General features: G+C 32.5%; 2 protein-coding genes across 2 annotated transcripts in view; one reads left to right on the top strand and one right to left on the bottom strand.

Moving 5' to 3' along the window:
* LOC113517737 (uncharacterized) overlaps nt 1-9,026 on the top strand; it is a 10,032-nt gene extending 1,006 nt beyond the window's left edge. Inside the window, exons 1-3 of the mRNA XM_031911720.2 lie at nt 1-3,860; nt 7,769-7,829; nt 8,142-9,026. The exon at nt 1-3,860 is cut by the window's left edge and continues 1,006 nt beyond it. Coding sequence (XP_031767580.1) covers nt 3,753-3,860; nt 7,769-7,829; nt 8,142-8,734 — 762 coding nt within the window. The 5' untranslated portion in view covers nt 1-3,752 and the 3' untranslated portion in view covers nt 8,735-9,026. The remainder of the gene's footprint in view (nt 3,861-7,768; nt 7,830-8,141) is intronic.
* Nucleotides 9,027-10,922: 1,896 nt separating this feature from the next.
* LOC113518779 (sodium/potassium/calcium exchanger 3-like) lies at nt 10,923-19,583 on the bottom strand. The gene is made up of 11 exons (XM_026903768.3): nt 19,199-19,583; nt 18,791-18,909; nt 16,785-16,887; nt 15,797-15,984; nt 15,091-15,238; nt 14,885-14,986; nt 14,452-14,556; nt 13,714-13,932; nt 12,990-13,091; nt 12,326-12,447; nt 10,923-12,053 (listed from the first exon to the last, which is right to left on the bottom strand). The coding sequence occupies exons 1-11, from the start codon at nt 19,359-19,361 to the stop codon at nt 11,838-11,840; spliced, it is 1,587 nt and encodes a 528-aa protein (XP_026759569.1). The 5' UTR covers nt 19,362-19,583; the 3' UTR covers nt 10,923-11,837.
* Between the last annotated feature and the right edge of the window lie 4,859 nt (nt 19,584-24,442).

The following is a 24,442-nucleotide window of genomic DNA, read 5'->3' as shown; positions in this document are numbered from 1 at the left end:
TCAGCTGTTTTCGTTTTGGTCAACCTTTATCTGCCATCTTGTATGACGCTCATTTGTAAAACCTCTAAATGTAAATAGTATATACTGTGTCCAATATGTTCAAATTTTAACATATAGTTTTAATATAATTTTATATGCTTTGTAGAACTTTAATAATTAAAAACAATTGTTACAGACAACATGAGCAAAAATGGACTTATGATTAATATAAATTTCTTCCAACTCGATTAACCTAATGCGGTGTTAAAGTAATAAATATGTTCAAACATATTTATAAAATGATAAAAACTGAAGATTAAAATATGTTTGAATATTTATTACGTTTTTATAATATTTTTGTGTTATATTTAATGATTACGTGACTTAGATAAATACATCAAGCATTGTTATGTATTAAGATTATCTGTCATTAATTATACCTAGATATTTTTGGCTCAAATATTCAATCTCGTATAACGATACTATAATTTACAGACAATTCGTACAAAAGATTTATTTTATGTTTAATTATGTTTTGGTCATCAAGGACATCGCACACTTCTATATTTATTTTTGTCGGAAATGATTGTAACTGCATATATACTTCCCTCCATCTTGACGTACTGGGTATTGACAATTCAATGGACGTGAGATCTTTCAGTGGAAAGTATCAACAAAAAAGATTAATTAATTGTCACCTTGTGTCTTTATAATTCTTTCTCTTATGTTTATTTTTAAAGCTCATAACGATCTAAGTAGATCAAATTAACCAATTGTACAGTAAAATATTTTCTAATTTATTTACAATCTATATAAATATTATGGACAGTCTGTCTATGTTACCCGAGTCTAATTAATATACAGTGTGAAATCGAAGTCGTTAACCCGCACGTAAAATTAAGAATTTACATTGCTCTTGCTCTTGAAAAAAAAAATATATATATGTGTAATTTTACGATTTCACTGATAGAAGACTTCTTTAAAATTATGCTATCGATTCACCTGTATATCTAGGAAAAGGCTATACAGTGAAACAAAACATACATTTAGCTCTCTGCTCTGTAAATTTATTATTTACATTATATACATTAAAATATGAGGCGATGGCTAATCTATGTGAGATACACTATGTGAGTGTTACAATGAGTAAATATCTAATTCGTAACTCAACTCGGGTTGTCGAGCTAGCAATAAATCATTCTATTATACGCTTATATGGGGGATTACAAATAAAAATTCTTTTTATATATAGATAGTAGGTTTAGTGACATATACAAAATTTCTGGAATAATTTTTTGTTTACAAATTATTTTGTCTACATTTGTGAAGAAGCCATTACCACTAACTGTTTATTGTAACTCGTCAGCGACACCGCCCGCGGTTAATTTCTGTATAGTATGTAATACATATGGTTGGGCACTGACCAGGCGGAGATTTGTAATATTTTTATATGTATGCGTTGTGTACATAATTTCAGAGAATACTTTTACTCTCTGCATTGTAGAATAATTGTCATATATGGATAGATACTTTGATGATCTATAATTGCATTATTGTCTTAAAGTAATGCATATAGTATGCAATAATTACCTTGCATAATGCTGGAGGACTTCAAAATGACTTTAAATTTAAAACAATTTTAAATTTATTCTTTTAAAATTGACGTTGTTGAATAACTGCCAACTGTCAACTGTTGTACTCTATATATATTGTAAATTATGTTTGTTGTTTTTTTATATTACTAAAGCTACTCCGCTCGGTTTGTATCTTCTATTGATACTTGGCATTATGTCGCTTGCACGTGTGATTGCCTGGACTGAATCTAAATACACACTTGTCATTAAATTTATTAATATACTTGGTTTTTTATACGAAAGATAATGTTTTTTACACGTATGTGTTTATGGAGACACATTCCTATATACCTATGATTAGTTTCACTGTAATATTGGAGGTGCGTGGTAAATATTTATTATTTAAAATTAGTTTAGTTTTTATTAGAGATTAGTTATAAAAAAATTAAAGAAATTGTGTTGTTTTCTTTCTTTTTGCGTTGCTGTGTAGTCAGCAATCTGTGAAACCTAAAGTTCGGTCGAGTCGTTTAGATATGAAGAGTTATAACAGTTTTTCCCATGAACATTTAGATTTTTTAACATTTTGTTATCTTGTAAATATTAGGTATCGTTTAAGTATTTGTAATAAAGATACCTTATCATGATGGATGTTTTAATATTTTGAGACCAATAACATTAAATTATAGATTGTTTTGTCAAGGTATTTGGAAACAAAATTCAATCAAAATCCTTGAATTGTATCTACATATATAAATAAAAATCAATTGCCATATTCTTTATGAATGATAAGAGAATGATAACCCCGTGTGCACTATCGATATAAGCTGCCGGGGCAACAATGAGTGAGTGTGTAGGTGAGAGTAAAGCAGGTCACATGGCCCATTGCGACGATTTTAACTTTTCCGAGGGAAACTGCGTGGAGGTCATTCACGGAGAAGTGAAAAATTTGGGTCAAATTTCTATACAAAAAAAATGAGTTAAGATAGACAGTAGGGAGATTTTCAGACTTAGTACATCCGAACGAAGCCGGAACTTTTTAACACAATTTTTTCTGAAGATCAAATATATAGAGTAGTAAGAGTATACGAGAGGATACTATCATGAATTCGCTAACTAGCGCTCATTTTGGCGGCGTCATCTCCAGAAGTCACCTGAGTAATAAATACATATTCCGTAAATAAAAATCCGTGATAGTAAGGTCCGGTGAGAGAGGTGGATGAAGAAGTTTCCAGTTTCGGCTTCTCCTATCCGTAGTGTAATATATGTATGTATGTGGTGTGGTTCTAGAGTTATTATTATAACAAGTCATAAATCTCAATTGTTTGATAGCGAGCTTGTCTATCATCGTTTGCATTTCTTGACAAGTACACATTTCTGCAGTAATTGTACCAGATCGCACGCACTGGAGGGCGATCTCCCACAAAGTGGAGCAACGCCTTCATAAATGTTGCAGGCAATCGAAAGTTGTAGATGGCTCGGGATTGTTTTTTGTGACGATATTTGACGGAGACCTATATAGGGCGGCAGACAATTTATACGTGGACTGCAAGCCATTGAAATTCCAAATACTTAGGTATTTGCAAGAAACTTAGCAGTTGCTTTTCAAGTACTTTCACAAAGTAATTATATTTTGACTATAATCAATTATACGTAAATTTTTATTATCAGTCATATGTGGTAAATTTGAGCAGTTAAGTTACAAAGGATGACCACAGAATAAATAACTACTTTTCATAAAAAAAGAAATTGTATTGTGGTATGATGAAGTGTGAATATTATAGAGGACATGACCCGCTTCAAGTTTTGGACTTAGTACATTAAGAATATTATTTTATACTGAAAGAAATACCAATTCATTACAAGGTGGAAAGCGAAGCTAGTACTACATCAAATTAGCAATCATATTGTGTATGCTATATACCTATTACCTCGTTAATTAACAGCTACATAAAGTAGCTATATACGAACTCAAACTAATTGTTAAATACTTTAATAAAAGACATTCTAATTGAAATCTGACTTTTTGTTTAATTATTTCCTTATAATTTTCGTGACGTACTGTTAACGATCACGCTAATAATGTAAAGGAAGGGTGTTGTGGTATGGAAATAGGGAACGAAAAGTAGAATGGTCGGGCATTGTGAACGTTGTAGTGGTAGCTAGCAGCTGGCTGGTGTGGTGAGAGTCAGTAGTGAAAAGATGTGGCGGTTGGCGGCTGTGTGGCGACTTTCAACGGTGCTTTTAGTAGGCGCCACCTTAGACTTCAGATTCTTCACCCAGAAGCGAAGTTTCGATGTACCTTCGCAGGTAAAGCAAAATGAATATTTTTGTTAGTGCGAAAGTTATTGTTATTTAAATTTTTAAGCATACGTATTGTAACTATCAAATCAATATTTTGCGTCTTGTTTGAATTTTGTTTAGTCAATCTACACACTATTCTTAATTATAATATATGGCTATTTAGTGCAAGAACTGATATTGTTGATCTGCGTATTAGTTATAATATCCTTTATGTAACGAGTACAAGTGTGATAAAAGTTATTCAGATTTGTTGAAAATTTTTTTATAAAAAATATGAAAATGGCCTTAGACATTTTGGAGAAATTGGCGTCTAGGTAATTTTATATTATATAAAAATTTCTTCTAGCTTTCGAAACACTTTTTCGAAATAGTACGTATTGTTTAAGATGTACCTACATACAAACATTAAAATACGACGTCTATTGTATAACCTTTTTGAAGTAGGTTAAAATAAAGTGTATACGATGGGTGGTATTGTGTACAAAATGACTGTAAAAAGATAAATAGATCAGTATTTTACACTTTATGTTGTAACATACATGTATAATTTTTTCTTAGATAAAATTGATAATCTACCTATTTGATGACAATTATATATTATTGTGTAGATATCTACTCATCATCACATAACGTCTCTAATAGTCGTTATTTGTTTCTTTACATCAAATGGGGATATTTACTATGTGGGTGTTCCAAAATCGAAAATTATTTCTTATACAATTATGGTGACAAACAAGCATACGGCCTATCTGATGATAACCAAGGTTATTATAGCCTATGGACGTAACATCAGTTACCCTGCCTGCGTTATTGATATATACTGGTGGAATACTAGTGACGGATGAAGATGTAGTAGGTCATTGCCTCATCATGACGAATTCAATAGTTATTAGAACTAGTAGTAGTAGCGTAGAGGTCTACTTCAACATCATCACATCATATCAGTCATTAACTGCCCACTGGTGAACATAAGCCTCCCCCTGGGGAGATTTTGTCAGTACTTACCACGCTTGGCAGGGGGATTGACAATCGCAGTTAGGATTTAGACATGTTTGAAGAGGGATGCTGCTGCCCATTCCTCGCTTTCTCTTAATCACCTCTTACGACACACGGGAAAGGAAGGGGTGGCCTATTCTATGCCAGGACCACACGGCGGAAGTCTACTTGATAGGACATATTGCTAGCAAGGGGGCAGTTAAATCCTATTACTAACAATTCCTTTCCCCCAAGAAACAATTTTTTGTTTAATGGGTGATAATGGTATGGTAAACTCCTCTTCGTTATCGGTGTACAATGGCGGGGTACCAGTGATAGATGACTAATGAGGATGAAAGGAGGTCAGTTAGCCCATCCTGACGAATTCGACTAGAATTAGCCACGATGGTTTCCAGGGGGAACCACGTGGAGGTCGACCTCACAGGGTATATTGCTAGTAATGGGGCTATTTGACCCCTTTTCTAACAATCCCTTTCCCCTCCAAGAAACTACTAGGTACGTCCTTTTTGAATAATTATTACATAATATTGATACACTTATTATAGAATTATCAAAATCCCTTTAGATTAAGAGGCTAAGTGCAAAAAAGTGTTCACATCACTTTATAATTAGCGAGGATAAACGTTTTCTTATACACTGCTAACATTAGAGTTTGTTTGTTTATTTGTTATCTCTTGGCACTTTAACAGCTTAATCAATCGTAATTGAAATTTGGTACATGTACTATTTGGGAAAGAGATGAACATAGGCTACTTTTTATCCCAATGAATGTTATCTCGGTCACACTAACGAAGTCTCGGGTAAAAGCTAAAACAAAAATAAATACAGGCAAATTGAAAACTTTTGACTCATGTAGTCCCGGTATGGAACGGGCCACCCCTTTCTTTTTTGTGGATGTCATAAGCCTAAGGGAACTTAAAGGTCAAGGGATGGACAGCAGCGTCCCCCTTAAAACGTCACCAAAGTTTAATTGCGGTTGCCAATTCACCTGCCAAGCGTGGCAACTACTTACAAAATCTCCCTTACTGGGGAAATCTATGTTCAGCAGTCTGAACATAGAATTCCCCAGTAAGGGAGGTAACTGTACATTGGTGCAGTTAACGGCCGATGATGACAATAAGTACAAATTTAGCAAATTAGCATTTCGTTGATACCTGATGTTTTTTCAAAAGTATACACCAAAGGGGTTCTTAGCAACGGATGTGAAACCATATTACAAGCTGTGGTAAACGTTTGCCACCAGGCTGACTACGTACGCTTATTTGTTCTCTTAGCGCCTTTACAACCAACTAACCATAATGAAATTTGAGTAGGATTGCTATTAGTTGATATTTATTTCTGTTAATCGATATATTTTAGTTATGCGTACAAACTTGCAGGTACGGGACGTAGGAGTTATAAGTTAATATTTTGTTAAAGGAAAACGTTGAGCTTAGTTCCTCATACATATACGCATTCGCATAACTGCCCTTGCGTGTTAAACAATCTTTATAAAATTATAACCGTATTAACAAATGGGAACTAATAAACTTAGTCAATTATTTTGCATTTTCTAACACCTTTCGAATATATCTTAGCTAATTATGATGTACATTTTACGGGAAGTTGTACTTACTGTTAATTAGTAGTCACGCGATTTCATTAATCACATTCACATACTTCTGATTAAATCCGAAAGTATGGTATATCATCAATATCATCTTAGATGATTGTATGTCCATGTAACTACTACTTAGTAGTTAGTAAGAAGTCATTAGGTACCTGCGTGTTAGGAAGTACTAAAATATATAATTTACTCATTTACTATTTTATTTATTGCTTATATTGTATCATTGTTAAGGAACGGTATCCTCCCATTTTTTGTATTTTTTTTTTATTGTACTAACTGTCGACGATTTTTTCTCAAATACGTATATTTAACTTGCCATCTTTTATACACCTCGACGCCAAATTTTTGATGACTTTGAGCTTTTAACTCAAGTGAAATATTATTTGGTAGTAAATGTCTGCTATGCTATATAGGAGTAGGTTAATAGGAACTCAGTATCAAAGTTCGATACGAATGTTTGATAAAAAAGCATTTGTACGTGTGCTATGGGTTTTCAGTGTATTCTATTATCTCTGTGGTACTGTCCATATCCGTTTGTATAGGCAACTGTTTTCACTTTCTATCAGGCGCTTTCAGTCATCTTAATCACGATAGCATGTTTGTAAAAAAAAAATAGCGCAAAATCGTAGGCATCTTACATTTATTTGTAAATATCGTTACAATGTTGCCTTGTACTGTTATTTTTTCTGCCGTATTAGCCTAGTAGTTCAGAAACTAATAAATAGATTGCCAGAATTCTTAATATTGTAATAGCAAACATAAATATTGAATTATATAAATTTGATTTGTTTAAGATTTAACCACTGAACTACTTACTTTTTGCTATAATATTTGATTTTACATGTTTTCTCTTTGATAAAATTATCATATATGTATAGTCTTATTTCATTAGAATTTGATGAAATTCTAAAGAAACAAACAATTGGCCCGACCATGAAGTAATCTATTAATGTTCAATGATAATACTTAGCTACAAATAAAAAAATAATTTATCTATTGAATGTCTCGGTTAGTTACTAATTTCATTTAGAGATGATTTCAACAAAACTTAATTACTGTTCAGTTCTATTGAAGGAGACTATATACAGACAGTATTTATACTGTCGAGTAGTAACAAGTGACACAATTAAATTAATATTGCTGAAGACATTATGCATTTACGCGAAATGCTTTTGTAGTGTTTTGAAAAGTAGCAAAATTGCATTCAACTGTTTGCACGCTTCACGCGAGTTAATGAACTTCTCTATTGTTACTTTAATATCCAGTAAGTATTTTGTGTTTTGTTTGCTTCATATGTGTTTTGTTCTAGGTCGACTGCTTCGTAATTCCACCGATGACAAACCATAGAATTGGTAGGACAATTAACAATGGTAAATATGTATCTATTATATTTTATAGATGATTTTCTTAGATACTTTAATATATCGTTAGGTTAGCGTATATAGAAATAGATAAGAAGGTATACCTATCTGTTTTTATGTAAGCTTTATATATACTATACATATTTGTAATGGAAAATATAATTTAAACTGGGAAATAAAATTAGCCTATAGATAATTAGCAATCTACTTTTTAGCTTATTAAAATCAAATGAAAGATAAAATGGCCTATTTCCGAGAAAGATATTAAACTAATGACTATTTTCGATTTTTAAGAAAGTACTCTATTTTTACTTTTTACAGGGTGGCCTGAAAACAAACCTGGTAAAACTACTCTAATGCCGGTAGTCCGACATACGCCAAATTTATCATTTGAGAATCAAATAAGAACACGGCGATTTGATCAGTTAATACCAAGTGCTGAAGAAATTGTTAAAGAGCATGCTAAACTGGTACATGATATTAACAGTTTAAAACAAGTTGTGTTTGTTGCACCATTCGTCGATGAAAATAGAGACTACGAAGATTCCATATTCCATGAATTGATAGAAACATCTACGACACCCCGACCGAAGTCTAAAAGAGTAACAGAAAATGCAGTAGTTACAAAACCATACAAACAGAATTCAATTCCGCTAATTTTACTGGGTGGGGCGAGCCAGCAAGAAGTTATTAAAACACAGCCAATTAAGTTTCCTAAGCCTATAAGCTTGGTAGGTACTTCTGTATCTCCTTTAGCTAAGCATCCTTATCCTTTTGTAATGCAAGCCAAATCACAAAGGCCTTTCAAATTTTGTATGCAGCCTACATCTGGATTACAATCATCTATGATGTATATGACTACACAGCGGCCAAGTCTTTTAGAGCGAATAATTAGGTCCATTCTACCGAGGTAGCCTGAAACGTTAACGGAATGTCTGTGATATTATCTACTTGTTTTTCCTACACCTTTTACTGTAGTAATTAATTCTTAGGATTTGACTAAACGTAACGCAGATGATAACTTTACATAAGAGTTATGTAGTAATTTGTTCTATAAACGGCAAGAAATGTGCTTTCCTCTATGAATTAGGTATAATGTGTTGTCTATTTTAAATATGTAAATAGGTTTTTTATTGAGCACAGTTAATGTTTAATTATATTAAGTTGGATTACAATAGTTTTATTTTTATAAGCTAAATTAAATTTCCTGGCATTACAACAAATGTAACAAATAGATGTCTCAAAGTTGATACGTAATGAAAAATGCGTGCACCGTGCAGGCACTCGCGTGAGGTACTTCTAATTACCGATGCTGATTATGTATTGTCTTCGTTTTTACACTTTTGCGCATCGAAATGGAAAAGTTGAACGTCTTATGTGATATGACGAAACGACTGTTTACTGTTTTATTACTTACTGGCTTTTTACTGGGATTTCGCTCGTCCGGAAATCGATAAGACTGTTCATTGTCTTCTCGTGTGATCTATTCTAATGTAATATTCTGGAGGCAACAATAAAAAAATATTTATCTATTGTTAGGTATTACAGAATTTATTTCATTTTATTTGGATATAACTATTAAAAAAGAAACAAATTTTCAAAATTTTAAATTTATATTCCCTAGGTTTAGGCTGTGCACTAAAAACTTAGTTAATAGTCAGAACGAGACTCTATTCTATCGAGGAATACTATTTATAAATAAATCTATATATTTTATATTTATATATACATACATACATATATTAGGTCCTTACATATGAAATTGGCGTTTTGTACAGGAGGAATATAACGTGATTTTTTTGTAAAATATATTTAATTAATCAAAGTATGCATTGTTATCTATGCACATTTGCCATCTCATAGATAGTTTATTGATCCCTTTACTAAAGAAAACCATGGGGGCGAGAATTAATAAACTCTTTGAAGGCGGTTTGAACTGCCGCATCGGAGTTGAATTTTTTTCCTTGTAAGAAGTTGTCCAAATTCCGGAAATAATGATAGTCTGTTGGATCAAGGTCTGGGGAGTATGGTGAATGTCGCAAATATTCCAATTGTAGCTCATCTAAGTGGTTGTTTATTATGCAGTGTGTAGTTTTGTGTTGTCGTGAACCAGCAAAGGCCTAGAGCGATTGACCAATCTCGGTTGTTTAGCAGCTAGTTCTTCCTTAATGGTTTACAGTTTCTGACAATAGATATCTGCCGTAATCGTTTCGTTTTTAGAACTCAGCAGTCGACGCGTGTTTGCAAGTTCGATTCACTCATATCATGAGGTACCTATCGTTCAAGTTTTTTTTTAATTTCCCGATTTGCTTCAAGTGGATTAATACAGTTTTGTCACTTACACCCTGTACAAGCCTGTAGCTATCTCTGAAGCGTTTTGTGATGGATCCGCTTCCACAATAGCCTTTAATTCTTTGTTTTCCACTTTGGTCTCCGGCCGTCTACGGGGTTGGTTCTGAAGGCCGAAATTTCCAGAACGAAAACGTTGATACCAAAAACGTACCGTGATTTCTTTTGCAACACCAGCGCCGTACACATCATTAATCCTTCGAGGTATTTCTACAGCACTGGTGCCGCTGTAGAACTCGTACTCTTAAATATACCGATATTTCATGTTTTTTTTACAACACAGGGGGCAAACAAGCATGCGGCACACCTGATGGTAAGTGATTACCGCTGCCCATGATCACCCACAATACCAGCGGCATTGCAGGTGTACTGCAGACCTTTTAAAAAGAAATATACTCCTTTCTTGAAGATTATGTTGTCGTATCGGTTCAGAAATACTGCTGCTGGAAGTTGATTCCAAAGAATTGTTGTGCATGGAAGAAAGTGTCTTGAAAAACGCCATGTTTTCCATTGTGCGGTAATAAGCGACACCAAGAAAAAAATAATGAGGAAAAAACAAATGAATGACTGTTTTTAAAACTTAAATGTACCAGCTAAATGAATTTATAAATTCGAATTTGGAATTCTTAACGAAATAGGAGATATTTCAGATCAAAGTGACATGTATGACAAAACGCTAATTTCATATGTAAGGACTACAATATATATATATGTATATGTATATATATTTCATATTAATAATTCGAAAGACAATTATATGTTTATATTTTAATTTAATAATGTATTAACGAAACTTTTTACAATAAAATTATACGTTGAAGTAAACTTCATTACATTACATGCAAATAGGTATAAATGTAAATATGTACTTATTTTTCATCATAATGACAGCAGTTGTCAATAGAAAATAATCGTGGGTATATTTGCTTAGACGAAAATATTACTGGATATCATTGATGTGTCATTCACAATGCTCGTGTTAACTTGCGAGTCTTCTCTATAAAGACTCGTTACTTTGAGAAAGTTTGTTTGATGAGAAGATAATCTTTAAGCATATTAGTGCAATAATAAAGTTATTAATAATAAATTAATTCTCAAGCTACTTAGCTTTACTAAGCAAACAAGAATTTAGTTTAATTTTACTTTAATATTTACATCTAAATGGTATCTAAAAAGATATATTACATATCACTTAGATGTAAGTATTAAAATTAATATAATATAGCATATCTGTTATTACTTATTAAAATAAGTAAATTTATTCTATACCTAATTAACATAAATACCTTTTTAATAATATTTTTTCGAGTATTTAATAATTAATGAACTTTTATAAGAAGGTCTATTAAAAGGGTTAACAACTGAAAAATACATAATTTTCTTTAAAAAAATATGCAAAAATTAATATAAATATTAATTATATTGTATCTTAAATATATTTTTTTATAACTGTAGTTTTAGTTATATAAATGAAATAATGGCTGAAATATTAATGTTACTAGACGTATATCTGGACATGAATTACAACTTTTAGTTGGGTTGATTAATAATGGAGGAGTCGATATAATTCGACTTCAACATTTTTAATTACTATTTGAAAGTTGTTTGATTTATTCAACAATTATTTCATTTTTCACATTACACTACTAGTATTCGATAAATTTTTATTTACCAGTGTAAACAAGTCGGTAGATTTACTACAAAAAATACGTTCAGTTCAATGAGAGTTGCAATAATCAAGAAGCCAACATATGCTATGGCACAAGTAGTGCCAATTTTCCAATCCAATTGAAATTTATTTAAAGCCAGACATCCATATAGGGCAAATAATGTAGATAAGAGTGAGATAGCATTATACGATATACCACTTGAGTTCAGGGAAACCTGAAAAGGTAAGGCTAATTATATGTATATGTAAATATATAAGTCAATCGAAGAATATTGTAATTATACTCTGCTCGTTATAGCATGATGCGGGTAAAAGGTCGCTATGTTTATAAAAAAAAATACTAAAATATAACTCAGGGATTCAATAATGAGTAAACTGTAAAAATAATAATCAATACGATATAATAGTTATATGGAAATGTTACTTCTAACCCGCCTAATGCTACATCGTGTATAAAATAATATAGGTATACAATGAAATTACATACCCAGTAGTTGCCAGGCGTAATAGGATAGAATAATGACTTCACAAGCCATGGTAGTCCCAAACAGAGCAAGATATCGAAAGTGTTTGATCCAATACAATTGCTAATAGCCATTGTACCATTTCCTGAAAATATACATTTCAGTACTTTTAGAGGTTTTTAATTCGGTTGTAACTTTTTATGTTTGTTACCTAAAAACTGTGTCAGTTCTAAACTGATTTGGAAAATTATATTTTTATCAGAAAGGTTATACTTACAGATTGGTCCCATAAACATTTTACCCAAGTCGGTTCAGTAGTTTAATTTTTAGATCAAAATAACTGGTTTTGTCACAACTGAAGTCGGATTTTTTTGTGTGACTAAATTTTTAATTATATTTAAATCTCTCACTAATAACACTTTATCTGTATAAATTTTGATTCTATAGTATTCCACGTAAAAGCATTAAGTACGGTATTAAAAACAATTTATGTGTAAAATTTACATGTGATTTATCTTTTAACTGTAAGCACGACGAGAAAGATATTACGTATATGATCATTTAATAATCAAACTTCTTAACAAACTTTTACACTTAGGTATACCTAGGTAATATTTGTAATATGGGTGAAATACTACTGTAACACATTTACGCTATAACTTTATCATGTTTTTAAGTAAAGTTTACCTTGAACAGTAACTATTACACTAGAAACAGCTTCTGGCAGACTTGTTCCCGCCGCAAGTATAGTCAATCCAGTTATACTGTCTGGTAGATTCAATGTGTCTCCTATTGTAAATACATTTAACATTAATTTACAATAAAATTACATCAACATTTAATTTCATTTAAGGTGTTATTGTTGTGAACGGATAACTTGTAATATACTTATTACAAATTATCCGTTCCGTGTGATTTACCAGACTAGGTGGCAAACATACAAACAATAAACAAAAAAAAAACAAACAATATGCTGCTGTCCAATAGTAGTACAAATAAAAATTTGAATAATTTATTGTTTCGATTTGTTACACATTTTATTTGTAAAGCATTTCTGTGATAATTTCAACAAAGCTTCGTCACCTTTTCATTATGTTCTATTGAAGCAAACTACACTTATTTCTACTCATACTTTGAAATAGCGACACGATTTTTTGCTGTGAAAACTGATGAGTTAATAGATATAATCTATAAGACACGAGAGTATACAATGACACGTCATGATTGGCAATTGGCACCTCATTGTATAATAATTTCAAGTCATGTTGTTAATAGATTTTAGAGAGCTTTAAAAGACAAAAGCTGATGAAGGAATTCAGACGATACACTATGAATTCCCATTTATAGCTATTTGGGGATTCTAAAATCATGATATAACGAAAGTGAAATTAAAAAAATAAATCGGAATTACCAAAAATCGTTATAATCCAAGCAATGAGATAAGACACTCCACCGATCCAGGAGATGCACATAATAAATGTAAGAGGATACAGACGAGGGTGGCGCCGACAATCCGGAATTGTGATCCATAGCAATAGGCTTATAGGCCACGTCAGTACCCAGAAACACTTTTTCAAGGAAGACTTTTTCTCGTCCGGCCAAGACCAAATTGAGCTCTTGCTACTAATATCTGAAATGGCAGTATCGCTTGTTTAAATGTATACAGTAAGACAATTGTGACTACAATCTTATGTACCTAAGACATTATTGATTATGATAGTTTATTCCAACATATTTGAGGTCATAGCGGAGTGTCTAAACACTCTCTAAAGAAAGATCATCCTACAATGTATTCGCTTGTACGGAGTCGCCATTTGAAAACTTTTCTTTCTCTGCCTTACAGTCTGAACTTTCTGGCCATATTGGCCACTTTTGACAGTTTGAGTTATATTATCATTCTAAGAATATGTTTATATGTGTTGATGTTTTGCCTCTGTATCTAAGTCATTTTACTTCTATGACTATATCTTTAAACTGAAACATAGTTACTTGGTAGTAGGATGGCGGGTAGGTATATTGTGTTAGCACAAGGGTATTTAAAATAAACTTAAGACTTTTCAGCTATGCAGGTACGTTGTTTGGCAACTTTATTTGTATTAGTTAATTCAATAAGTTAATTTTTTAAATAGATTATTTTTGTTTATTATACCTGATCCTGTAGAGTTATGTCTTTTTGTCATCTCCATTCCATGATCCACATTACTATGTATTGTGTAGTACATGCGACGAGATGGATCCAGAGAGTGTTGTTTCTCTGTAGAATGTGATCAAAAATAATAAATAATGTCTAATTTGCTAACAACACAGGAAGACTGGTAAACTGCTGTATTTGATTTGTATGCAATCAAAAGATATTTAATATAGATATATAATGAAACCATAAATTAGGTAGGAACCTAATTTTATTAATTCCTATTATTATAAATGTTAAAATTTAATGTTTAGGTTATGAAAAATAGGTATGGTTCATCTGTGTACCATTTATTCCAATCAGAATTGTACTTAAACATATAAGTATTTGATAAACATTTTTATTTAAAATAGACATATGATTTCAGAAAGTGGATATAGAAAAGGTTTACCTTTTATTATCAGAAGTGTTGTTTCTGTATACAACTTTGGTTTTTTAAAAAGGCAGCAGCCGCTTTTTGCTATGGAACCCAGCCAGCCATTGAAAACCATCGCTAACATACAAATACATAATTAGTTACACAAAATAAAGAGAATTATAGAACTAATAATAAATATAACAACATTGTACAATAAATCAATGTAATCATTGGCTTACTTAGAATGTATACAGTATACATAAGTACGAGTAGAAGTGCTTCATGCCAATAAATCTTGTCATCAAGAAGAGTCAGTATTAGGGTGATAACAGCAACCGCGTACATGAGGCAGTCTCGAGATATGGACCACCAGTCTAGGTCTATTACCTATACAAAATAAAAAATCTACTAAATATAACAACAACTATATATATATATATATATATATATATATATATATATATATATATATATATATATATATATATATATATATATATATATATATATATATATATATATATATATATATATATATATAATACCTAATAGGACGTTGCGAGATATTTGTAGACTATAGTGGTTAGTGGTTTGTATACCGTTTTGAGATGGGGTGAACTTGAATGTGCCTCTATCTTAAAAGTCTATATTGTATAGACTTCGAAATATGTAGTACTTAAGTTAGTATTATGCATTAGAGAAGTAGAGGTTCTTCGTTCGATTATTGTTAGATTGCGATTATTATTAGAAGAACGTCTTAAAATTAAAGGCGCTGAGGTTGTAAATTTTAAGATTTATATTTATTAATTCTGTATCTTGGTAATATGAAGCTTAGATTTAACTGCTACGGTTACGAATCTTTGTAATGATTTTTTTCTGAAGAAGAAGAATATATAACTACTGACTATAAATCGCATTAATGGAAGATGCTAAGAAGTAACTCACCCTGCCAGCAATGAGAGCGGAACACGCAGGAACAGCTAGTACATTGAATACAGCTGATCCAACTATAGCCCCAACTCCCAGGTCGCCTTTGGTTACAAACGTCCCAACGCAATTGATGAATAATTCAGGACATGAACTGGCTGCTGCCATGAACGTAGCTCCAGCGATATCCGCCTCCATGTTTAAACCTTTCAAATAATATAACAACAGTGTTAAGCATACAAATCCCTATGAAAAAATCGGTGCACATTGAAATTTCATTTCTCAAAATTCTATTATTAAAATCCCAACAATTAATTAAGATAATGTAAATTTTATCTTTAAAAACAACTGCTTGATCTGATCGATAGTTTATCACGACATATTTGGAGATCTCTGTCACATGAAGTTAGTAAATAGACTAAGCTATATGTCAGGAACATTGTCCTGGAGTTTTTGTATCATCGTCATCATTAATAGCCAATTTTATTTCCGTCTATTCAATAAAGTTTTTACTCTAAGTAATCTGTAATGGATTAATTAGGTTAAGTATAAATTTAGGGCATTCATAATATTACTATATATCTAAAGTGGCTTATAAAAATTATTAATGAGATACCTATTATTTATAAGCGAACGAAACCTGGGCAAGTTTAAACTTCATTTGCTAGATAATCACACCATTTGTATGGGCCTTAAGCTCAGATATCCTGTAATGTAAGAAAATATGTCACGAACATATTAATTACTTGGAACAGGTTCCTGGATCATCATGAGAAAATTTAGAAAGGTAGCTCGCATACGTGTAGCATCGTGCAAACATCGCACTTCGTCACGGTGATTGTTGAATCGTTAAATTGGTTTCTGGGTACATTCAACAGAGACATAAAAACTTGGATGATCCTACACAACGATACATGTGATATTAATATGAGTATCAACTTAGGTTATGAAAATCTTAGTGTTACATATCTATTAAAGTGCAAGTAAAGTGCATAGAGTGACTCACGTTCACATATCATGTCGATGACCGGCACGAAGTATTGTTCGCAAACGGCGCCCAATAACAAAAAACAGTATACTGCCAGCAAACAATGCACTAATATAAAACCCTGAAAAAAGAAGACACTGATTGAAAGTTATTTTGTGTAGGTAAGTAATCAGGCGAGCATGCAATAATAACGGCTGTACGAATTCCAATCTAACATTATAAAGCACTTTTGTGGAATTGTTGGGTTTCTGAAATAAGTACGGGTAGTATTAGTATTATGTAGAAATTCAGCAAGTAGAATAATATGATGTTTTATTTACATGTATTCTATAAAGATTGTGAATTTTTAAAACTTTTTATAAATAAAATAAACAAAAGTAGAAATCAGTTACGCTATAAATAGATAAACTTTACATAAAATATTAGCATTACTCGTAATTATTGTGAATTGTCTGCGAAAATAGTTTCTAGAAGATATTCTGTTGTAGATGACGTAGTCAATATATAAAATTGAGTTCATCATATCATAATCATATCAGCTGATATTTGCTCACTGCTGAACATAGCTTCCTTGTGACAGATTATATTGGAAGGATTTCATTAGTAGTTGCTACACTTGGCAGTTGAATTAGTAACCGCAGTATGGTTTTTAGTGATGTTTTAAGAAGGATGCTGCCGCCCAAAGCTCGACCATTAAGTTTCTTTAATTGTTTTTTACGCCACCCACGAGAATACAAGGGGAAGCCCATTCTATGACGGGACCATACGGCATAGGGATTAGCTCTCTCGAAGGAAGACAGTCCTTGTATTAAGCTGATCTTAATTAGCACTCAATGAACAAAATAAGATCTCGATATTTAAATTAAATGCCTAGCAAATTAATAGAATTGGGTTATAGAAGACGAAAATTGACAGTTTAAGTTTATGCTGAAAGCAAAGCACAATAAAGGACTATACCATTAACTGTTAGTCTAAACGAATAAATAATAAGAATAAACATATTATTTACATATAAATAATAGTAAAACATAATTTGGTATATTAAGTTAGAAGAATATGTTAATGTTCTTCTGTTGGAGCAAATGTAAAACGTTATATTTCGATTTATAGAATGGATTATAGTAGTAAAATTGAGTGAGGTATAAAAATTAATATCTATTAAAGAATGGTAATGCATGTAGGGTACCATAGACGTCATAGTATTCTGAAATACATCATTATAGTATTGGTATTGTATTGCTAGTACGCATTGCACAACCTACAGAGAAACAATTACAAATGTGTTTGCCATTCCAAGTTACATACGTAAAAAATTACTGCAAGGCTAAGATTATACTTTTTCTGAACTTGTAACTGCACAGAAAAAGAGATATTAAAATATAATTTGCTGAAAGTTGCCGTTGTGGTGAACATTTAACATTCGCCATGCACACATTTTGCAGCGCATACCCAATTAATGTTTTTTTTTTAATAGATGGTTATGAAATGGTAACTTCGGTTGCGCTATCGGTATACACTTGTAGGTATCAGTAAAAAATAATAAGTGAGGATGAAGAGGTTAGTTGGCCTACCGTGACGAATTTACTAGGAATTAACTACGATGACTTTCAGTGGGAACCGCGTGGAGATCTACTTAATTGCGTATATATGTAGTTAGCAATAGGACCGCTAATGCCTTTAATTAGGAGGGATGGATTTTTTACAGCCTATTGCTAGCAATATACCCTATCAGATTGAGTTCCACGGGGTATTTTATGGAAATCATTGTGGTTAATTTTAGTGAAATTCGTCACAATTGGTTAACTGAACCGTCAAAATTAGACTAAAAGTTAACCAAATTTCCGAGAGCCACCAGAGAACATAATATTCACGTGAAGATATTATTTTTATAAATGAGTTTGCTTTCGTGTTGGTTCTGTATTCAATTTAGCACAATTGAAGTTAATTTTTCTTGTAGGTCAACATTTAATATCTAATAATTGTAATGTGAAGTAATTAAGTAAATAGTAAGTAATAATACTTACATGTTGCCTCTGTGAGCGTGTCAATCCATCAGGTGGAAATTCCAAAATAGCAGCCGGTGTACAATTTCTGTCGCTGTCAACTATGCCCAAAAGTTTACGAGAAGAAGAAATCGAAAAATCTGAAAGAATACATATATATCTATATCTAAATATCCGATCATACTGTTTGGAATTTATTCAATACAAATGAACTTATTTTAGGAAATTATATCAACAATACAGTGTGCTAATATTGCATGTGTTATTATTTTTCATGTGTAAAAGCTGACGCCAGCAACTTGTATATTTATGTAAATTGTGTTATCAAAATAAATGTTTTTGACGATATACCAATATACACAAATTTAGACGATATATTTCTTACATTTAGTAAGTGTACACTTTCTAATAATATATATAATATTTTACCTGATTTTAAATAAATTGCTTCGTCATATTTTTTTATGTTGTTAATAGACCACATAAACACAAAATATGCAAACGGAATAGCAAAAAACAATGTCACCCTTAACATTAACGCAACTTTAGTTTTGCACTTAAGATGTCTAGTCCTTATTAACATATTGGCCATTTATTTTAAAGAAAATACTACAGAACTATGACTAGAACTTGTTGAAGTACCGGGCTATTTTAACTTTGGTATAAATATTTTCGTCAAATGAAAAATTCGAATATTTCGCTGTATATAAAGCTCGTAAGCATTAGCACGGATATCCCGAAAATTGGAACATCGATGAACATAGACGTGTTAGTACTATGAATAGGCGATATATTACTGTCTGTTACAATTCCTTCAGCCTGTCGAGGCAAATAATTTATCAATAAATATTATTACCTACCGTTGTCCTATCAGTGTTATCGGTATTAATGTAAATAAAGTAGGCATTTCGGTCTTTCGGTATCGCAACAGGTACGTTGATCTATTGGTGTTTGTATAAATTTGTAAATATGAATATGGGTTTGAATAAATACTTAGATTATTTATGTAGATATAATATGAACGTTGCTAAATATTTATACATAAATAAATAATTGCAATGCTTGGCATATATTCTAGTGCGATAAATATAATAATATTGTAACATTTGTATGTCGTATTGTAAAATTACAATTGTAATTTTTGTTAATTTTTTTTAATATATTATTATTCTACATATAGATTTTATAAAGGTTATTATCGTATATAAAGGTTAAATTGCTTGTGTAAAGAAGGAATTTTAATTCAGACTCCTTGGGCCTACATTTTTTAATTCATGATAAAGATAACCTGATCATGTTATAATCATTCAAAGATTGATAAACTTTCACATCCTAATAATGTTATAAATGTTTGGAATCATATTTGAATATTTAGATGTAAACGAAATGTTTGATACGCAATCATGCTTAAATGGCTGCATATACTCGTATTTGAATGAAATTTGATGCACTAGTAGAATATAACTTAAGATATAGAACATTTTATGTACTTATGCACTTGAGAAAAATTGCGAGAAATAGACAGTTTACAATATTGTAGTGTGATATTATGGAATAGTTTACTAGACAGACGAAATAATAGATGTTGTTCCATACATCATCTGTATGTAGTACAAGGTGACTCAAAAGAAAGTTCACTTTTAAAAATCGTTAAAAAATTAAACAAGGAGTTTATTAAAAAAATGTTTATTATATATTAAAAAACACTTTTTGGGAATTTATTTCTTTAAAATAATATCGTCCAAGTGTAACCCATTACATTCACGGCATTCATTTAATCGAGCTCTAAAATTTTCTATGACGGCTCAGCATGTATTGTCCGTGATGGCTGCCATTTCGTGACGGATATTTCCTTTTAATTGTGCCAAGGAAGTCGGTTTGTTAGCATAAACTTTAGATTTGACGTAACCTCATAGGAAAAAGTCTATAGGGGTTAAATTGGGACTTTGTGGAGGCCAATTCATGTCACTTCTCCTGGATATCAATTTGCCAGGAAAAATTTCACAAACTCGTGTTAAAGACCTGTTGAACATGTGTGAAGTTTTTTCGTCCTGCTGGAAACATGTTCTTTAATTATAACCAGGAAAGTTTTGCAGTTCAGGCACGAAGAAGTTGTCTAACATCTCCACATAACGGTCCGAGTTGGGGGAAAGGGATTGTTAGTGATGGAGACAGACTGCTATTGCTAGCAATATACCCAACCAGGTCGACCTCCTCGCGGTTCCCCCTGGAAACTATCATGGTTAATTCTTGATGAATTCATCATGATAGGCTAACTGGCCTGTTTTCATTCTCATCTATCACCCTTCACTGGTGCTCCGCCAGCGTATCCCGTTAGCACAGGCGGTGTTACCATTCCATTTTCACCCATAAAAAAAAAAACGGTCCGAGTTCACTGTAACTGTGCATCCCCTTTCATCTTCAAAAAGTAAGAGCCAATAATCCCTCGCGCCTACAATGCAGCCCATACGGTCACTTTAGGCGAATGTAGGGGTTTCAGATGTTTGTGTTTTGGATTTGTTACACTTCAGTATCGGCAATTTTGTTTGTTTACATGTCCATTGAAATGGAAATTAGTTTCATGAATTACAGTTTTTGTAAAATTCGCGTACGCACAACGCACGGTCCGCTCCCGAGAAATGCTCCATAGCGTCTAAATTCCCAGAAGCAAGGCTACCGAATGACATACCCCCCGCGCCCCTTTACAGTTGCATTCACACAATAACCAAAACAAATGTCATCTTTCTTTTGAGACACTCTGTACATTACCATCACTCAATGCATTATTAAAATAATATTTAATATAACAATTGGTTAATAACTTAAATAAATTAGTCATACTTTAATCAGTTATCTAAGTATGTAACTAATCTAGTTTTTATAGTTTTGTTTTTAAAAAAATATAGTACACTTAAATAGTGAGATATGAATGATAAAGATAGTAAATACCTATCAAGGTTCTTGGAATACTGTTATTATTTCGGACTATTAGTTATTTGTTGATGACTACGTATCTACTCGTATTTTAAATCATTTCATTCAAACATTCTTTGTCGATTTTTTTTGTAACTAATTCGGTTCATTAGAGAAATTCTATACATAGCTATTTAGCTCACTAAGCGTTTTTATTTCATTTATGTTTCAATATTTTTTATTTATTTATTTATTCATTAGTAGTAGTATTTATTCAGTAATAGTTAAGTTCATCATGTAATGCTAAAAGCATTATTTCCCAATCAACCATAGGGAAGTGTCAGAATACTCAAATATTCGAACCGTATACGATAAAGGTAAATCTCACTGATTATGGACCTTTGTATTAAACTTCTATGATAAAGATGACGAGAAAATTCGACTAAGTTTTCCAAAAGTTAGCCAGACTAGGTGTACCTATTATAGAGCAGTAGGCACTGCTCGTTATATCAGTTTTAATCTATAATTTTAGTAATGCAATGTTGTTATCACTTATACTAAGTATAATAAGTTTAACGAATAAAAATATTCCATTAAGAACATTAATCTACAGATTACGTAGTCTGTCAAGTGGGTAAGGAACTTTCCACTATTTGCGACAGGGACATAGGTACATCGAGTATTTACAAATATGTACTGTCAATAATAATGATAATAATTATGACGACGTTTTCAGTTAGTAACATTTAAACTATATAAGGATAATTGCTAATAATAATATAAATGTGAAAGTATGTACAAATATTTATATATTAGTAGCAGTAGGACGATTGGGCTGATTTGAAACAAAGCTACACAAAATATATCCTAGATTAACATAATAGTTATTATCTTAATTTTGGCGGCATAACTACTAAGGAAAACTTTAAGATTAAAATAATTAATAAATTTAATTAAACAGGTTTCGTTTTATAACCTACTTTTCTTATTATTTGAATTATTGGAAGAAGAAGCTTTTAACATCATGCTCGCATTGATATTTAATATTTTGTACAGCTGTACTCTCAACTAATTTCTCTACTTATTTTTCAGTAGACATAAGAAATTTAAATACATAATACAAGTATAGTAATTAGGGTTTCAGCTCGAGAATTCTCAAGGCGTGAATTTTCGAGAAATTTGTCGTTAGTCGTAACGGAAAAAAACTCAAGAACTCGAGAACTCGAATAATCAATTTTGTATGTAATAAAACAGAAAATAAAACTTGTATAAAAGTAGAGAACATAAAGAGTCTAGAGTATCTATAGAGACTTTTATTTCTGAAAGCCTATTTATAAAGAAAAAGGTAGAATTAAAATTTTTTTTTCTAATTTGTGAGATACTGGTTTAGTTTTAGTTGGCATATTATGCTTAAATTAAACAATAGTAAATATTAATTTTGATTTGATTATTCAAAGACTAAATATAAAAGTAATTTTAAGTTAAAATTTGTAGCAAAATGATTATTTTGTTAAACAAGTTTTTTTTTATACAATTTAGAATGACAAACAAGCTGACGGTCCACCTGATGGAAAGTGGTGACCGTCGCCTATAGACATGAGCAGTACTATGGATATAACAGAGTATAGGTGTATTTTTAGGTGGTAGAGCCACGCTGTAATACCATATGGTATTGCAGCATGAATGGGCCGGCTCGACCGGGGAAGTACCACACCCTCACAGAATACCGACGCTAAGTGGCCGCACTTTTAGTGCGACCACATTCCGTATGGTGAGTGAGGGAGTCCGGAGGCCCATCCTATACCCATCCCCTTCCTTATCCTAAAATCCTCCCCCAACTCCGTCCCCCCATCTTTCAATACCATGGCAGTGGAATTTAAAAAAAATAACGTACCCCAGGGAGGTACCAGCAGCCATGTTGCTGGAGAATCCTCCCTCGAGCAACCACGCTCGGGCTGCCCTGCGTATTCTGGGGGGGGCAAAATTCCGCTCTATGGGACCAAGGGCAAACAGAGCAAGACTTCTGCGGCATCCCCTTTGCTCAATGTGAGCTTCTGTAATATTAGGGGAATTCATTCAAACCTGAACGCTGTCCACCACCACCTAGAAACGGCGCGGCCGGCATTGCTCTTCCTCACGGAGACACAGATATCCCCTCCTAACGAAACATCATACCTGACCTACCCGGGGTATAAGCTTGAACATTGTTTTGTTTCGCGTGCCGGTGTATGTGCGTATGTCAGAGAGGATATCTGCTGTCGACGCCTTGGGACTCTTGAAGGTACGGACCTGTCCATTCTATGGCTGCGCGTAGATTGCAATGACCATCCCCGCATCTATGCGTGCCTATACAGGTCCCACAGCGGTAACACTGGAACCGACCAACTCATTGAGCACGTCCAAATGGCTATAGATTCCCTGCTTGAGCAGATTCCTTCCGCTGAAGTCGTGATTGTTGGCGACTTTAATGCCCACCATGCCGAATGGCTTGGTTCGCGTACAACCGACTATGCGGGAAGATCTGTTCATGACTTTGCTTTGGCTTATGGTCTGACACAGCTTGTTTCCTCGCCTACGCGAATCCCTGATGTGTTGGACCATTCACCTTCACTGCTGGACCTTCTGCTGACCACCCACCCAGACAACTATGTGATCTCCGTCGAAGCCCCGCTTGGATCGTCGGATCACTGTTTGGTGCGGAGCGAAGTGCCTCTTACGAGTCCGACTCCACCTCGTTCTACGGGTAGACGTCGCATTTGG

This window comes from Galleria mellonella, unplaced genomic scaffold (genome assembly GCF_026898425.1).
Source record: "Galleria mellonella isolate WM207_F2 unplaced genomic scaffold, CSIRO_AGI_GalMel_v1 utg33, whole genome shotgun sequence".
NCBI lineage: Eukaryota > Metazoa > Arthropoda > Insecta > Lepidoptera > Pyralidae > Galleria > Galleria mellonella.
This window is presented reverse-complemented; position numbering and strand designations above follow the sequence as displayed.

Bases quoted from the DNA above. Each gene is read 5' to 3' on its own strand.
- LOC113518779 (XM_026903768.3), bottom strand. From the start codon at position 19,361: ATGGCCAATATGTTAATAAGGACTAGACATCTTAAGTGCAAAACTAAA. The intron at 14,557-14,884 runs GTAAACCTTTTC...CACATTCTACAG, and splicing joins AACACTTCTGATAATAAAAG to AGAAACAACACTCTCTGGAT. The intron at 12,448-12,989 runs GTAAACTTTACT...GTATATTTTCAG, and splicing joins TGTAATAGTTACTGTTCAAG to GAAATGGTACAATGGCTATT.